Here is a 3,143-nt window from a genome sequence, read left to right as displayed (position 1 = left end):
TGGACTTCAGTTGTTGAGGTATAGTTAGTAAATTAAAAATTGTGAGAAAATTTTCAGCTGCAGTCTCACTGATTCCTTTCTGTTTGTAACCAAATAAAAAGTGAGCCGTGCTGCTGTATGGCCGATTTTCTTTTTTTTTTTGGTTGTTTTTTTAAGCTCACAGTCTGTTTGTTGTGTGCACAGCTTGTGTGTGTGTGTGTCCATATATATCTCAAATCACATTATTATATAGACAATATTTATATTGCCTGGCAATACATTGCTTAAGACATTGGCTATTCTGGCATGCCACAGTATTCCAGGTGTGTTTTTGGCTTAAGAGTGCAGCTGACAAAGAATAGACGATTTAAGTGAATTTAATTAGATTACAACTGAATTAGGTTTTAGATAAGAATACATTAAAGAGAAAGGGATAGATTAAAGAAAAAACCCTAACTGAAAGTTAATAACATGTTCGTCAAACAGATTATTTCTGAATGAAGCTTCTTGCCTTTGGAAACCAGTATATAAATAGAGAGCATATTTTGTTTGTTGTTTTAACTAAAGGTCAACAGTAGTTTGTTGTAGCTTTTCTTTATATGAAAAAGAAACATTGCAAACCTTTTAAAAAAACTTTATTTGTTCAAACTTTTATCTATCATCTCTAGGAGTGGTCATAGAAGTTTCTGTGAAATCATGTGACCAGTGTTTTTCTCCTCCTCAAACAGAGTAATAAAACCTCAGAGCACTGACTCCTTTTTGCTCTTCCTGCTGTCTCAGCCTCAGGGTGCTTTGCAAGGAGCTGTTATATAATCAACAACACAGGTAGGATAACTTTCCAATAATGAGATCTGAACTTCAAAATCTATACAGACCATATATAATGACAATAAAAGATTTACATAACTTCCATACCATAGATATACAATGAAATATGTCTATACATAAATTTAAATTTGACATTTAAAATAAATAAGGAAAACAGCGACTAAAGCCAGGGACGATCTTAGTGATAGTCAAACTTTAATTTAGCTCATGAGCCCATGTAACATTCTTTCACACCGGTGTGTTGTTTTGAGAAAGAGTTGTTTTATAAGTCTGAAAAACAATTTTAAAAAACTGGAACTCATTTGGTTTGCTACTAGCCTAGCCTGGATCAAGGCTTTTGCCTTTTTCTCCATACTCCATACTGATGTCACGGCTTATAAATTACTAACTACTGGTAACTATTTGCAGAACATCACTTCAAAAATGACCAAACTCTCCTTTTAAGTGCAGAAATATAGTGTGAGGCTGTTCTTTCTCATGCACTTAGAAAAAGTGTAGAATCGGTTTAAATATAATTAAATGACAGCAGCAACATCTGTTTTTCAGACACCAAGACCTGTTTTGACCTCACTGGTGTGAAGATCTCTGAACCACTTCAACACAATGGAAAGAATGTAAGTAACGATTAAATTTTTATAATCACTGACACAAAATGCAATGGAAATAGAGTAACATCTTTTTATGTTAACTCAAAACAACCTAACAGCAAACTAATAAACTAATCATTTCAATATGATGAGATTAATGCTGCACTGCATTTAGCAGCAGTGCAAATAAATGTTAGTCATCAAATAAAGGAAGCAATAAGAAACAAAAGAAAGAGAAATGATCACGTGATAATTGATTTAACTTTTACATAATGAAGTTTGAACCTAGCTAACAGGAATAATTTTGGTATCTAGGAGGTTAAATAATTTAAAGATTGTTTTTGATTGATTTAAATTATCTGTGTGTCTATGTGCACCTTCTCTCTCCTGGATAATGTAATGTATACCTTTTTGCCTTTTTACATCTTATTTATGCAACTACAGAGCTTCAGTCTTAGCATCATGTGCTTTATAACAAAAGCTTACCTTGTGTAAATCTTTGTACCAAGGGTTACAGAGATGAGGTAAAATAATCAGAACCTCTTCTTTTCTGTTTATTTGGTGTTCAATTTTTAAATAGGTTTGGAAATTAATTGTATAATCTAATGTGAATTCTTCATTAAATGCAAGTTCACAACTTGCTTAGATGCTGATCAGCTATCTAAAGATGTTTATCTGACATACACATGTAGCCCAATTATCACAAGAAATGGCTCTGACAGGGTAAAGTTGTTCAACAGACCTTAAATCAGATGCCATCACTTTCTAAGCACTTTTTCAAATCTGTCAGCAGTTTTGTTGTTTGCTTCAACAAAACAGTTTTCACAGTTTCTTCAACTGTCTTACAAAATATATCTAAACACAGACCAATTGTGTTCAGATAGATATTATAGATATGTCTTATAGCTATAGATATATTTTCATCAAAACTTGAAGTGGTGAACTTTTGAAATTTACCTTATAGTTTAGCCAGTGCCCTTTGAATAAAAAAACATTAACAGTTATGGTGACCAAAAGTTTCTGTCTTTCACAGTGCACAAATATATTTGATATAAATGATAGTTTTCACACAGCAACGGTATATTTGAGGCTCAACTTCCAGTTTGCATTTCATTTTTTCTGAAGGGTGGTGCTATGTGCTCCCGCTCCTACCTTTGCTACACACAAAAAAGTGGGCAGTCAATGCAACTGTTGACTTAGCAGAGTCTCTGCAGCTTATGCTACTTAGCGTGTTCTTCTTTTTGTTGTACTGTTTCATCTTGGCTGCCCCTGTAAATCCTGAATATTGTCAACAAATTTGTCGTGTCAAAACTTACATATTTGAGGAACTTTTTTCACTTCTTGGAACTTTTTTTATGGACTCGAGTTAATTTGAATCAGTCACTAAAGTGATCCACTTCACTTGAGTTACATATGAGAAAAATCTGAGTGGAGCAGTGGACAGCTATTTAAGCTGTCCGGGGAGCAGTCATGGATTAGGTGTCTTCCTCAAGGACACCACGACATATGGGCATAGCAGAGATTCAATCCTGCCACTTTCCTGTCCCAAAATTGCTGCCCTACCACTGTGCCACAGCCGCTAAGTTATTTGTATATAAAACATACAGGTGCTGGTCATAAAATTAGAATATCATGAAAAAGTAGATTGATTTCAGTAATTCCATTTAAAAAGTGAAACTTGTATATTATATTCATACATTACATACAAACTCATATATTTCAAATGTTTATTTCGTTTAATTTTGATGA

General features: G+C 33.5%; 1 protein-coding gene across 2 annotated transcripts in view; it reads left to right on the top strand.

The window, feature by feature from the left end:
• Nucleotides 1-726: 726 nt before the first annotated feature.
• The window catches only part of LOC108249696 (septin-2), a 23,305-nt gene continuing 20,888 nt past the window's right edge, over nucleotides 727-3,143 (top strand). For both annotated transcript variants that reach the window (XM_017439236.3, XM_017439237.2), the window contains exons 1-2: nucleotides 727-804; nucleotides 1,354-1,421. In XM_017439236.3, coding sequence (XP_017294725.1) covers nucleotides 1,411-1,421 — 11 coding nt within the window. In that variant the 5' untranslated portion in view covers nucleotides 727-804; nucleotides 1,354-1,410. The remainder of the gene's footprint in view (nucleotides 805-1,353; nucleotides 1,422-3,143) is intronic.

This window comes from Kryptolebias marmoratus, linkage group LG6 (genome assembly GCF_001649575.2).
Source record: "Kryptolebias marmoratus isolate JLee-2015 linkage group LG6, ASM164957v2, whole genome shotgun sequence".
NCBI lineage: Eukaryota > Metazoa > Chordata > Actinopteri > Cyprinodontiformes > Rivulidae > Kryptolebias > Kryptolebias marmoratus.
The sequence above is the reverse complement of the archived record's forward strand: the minus strand, read 5'-3'. Positions and strand labels throughout refer to the sequence as shown.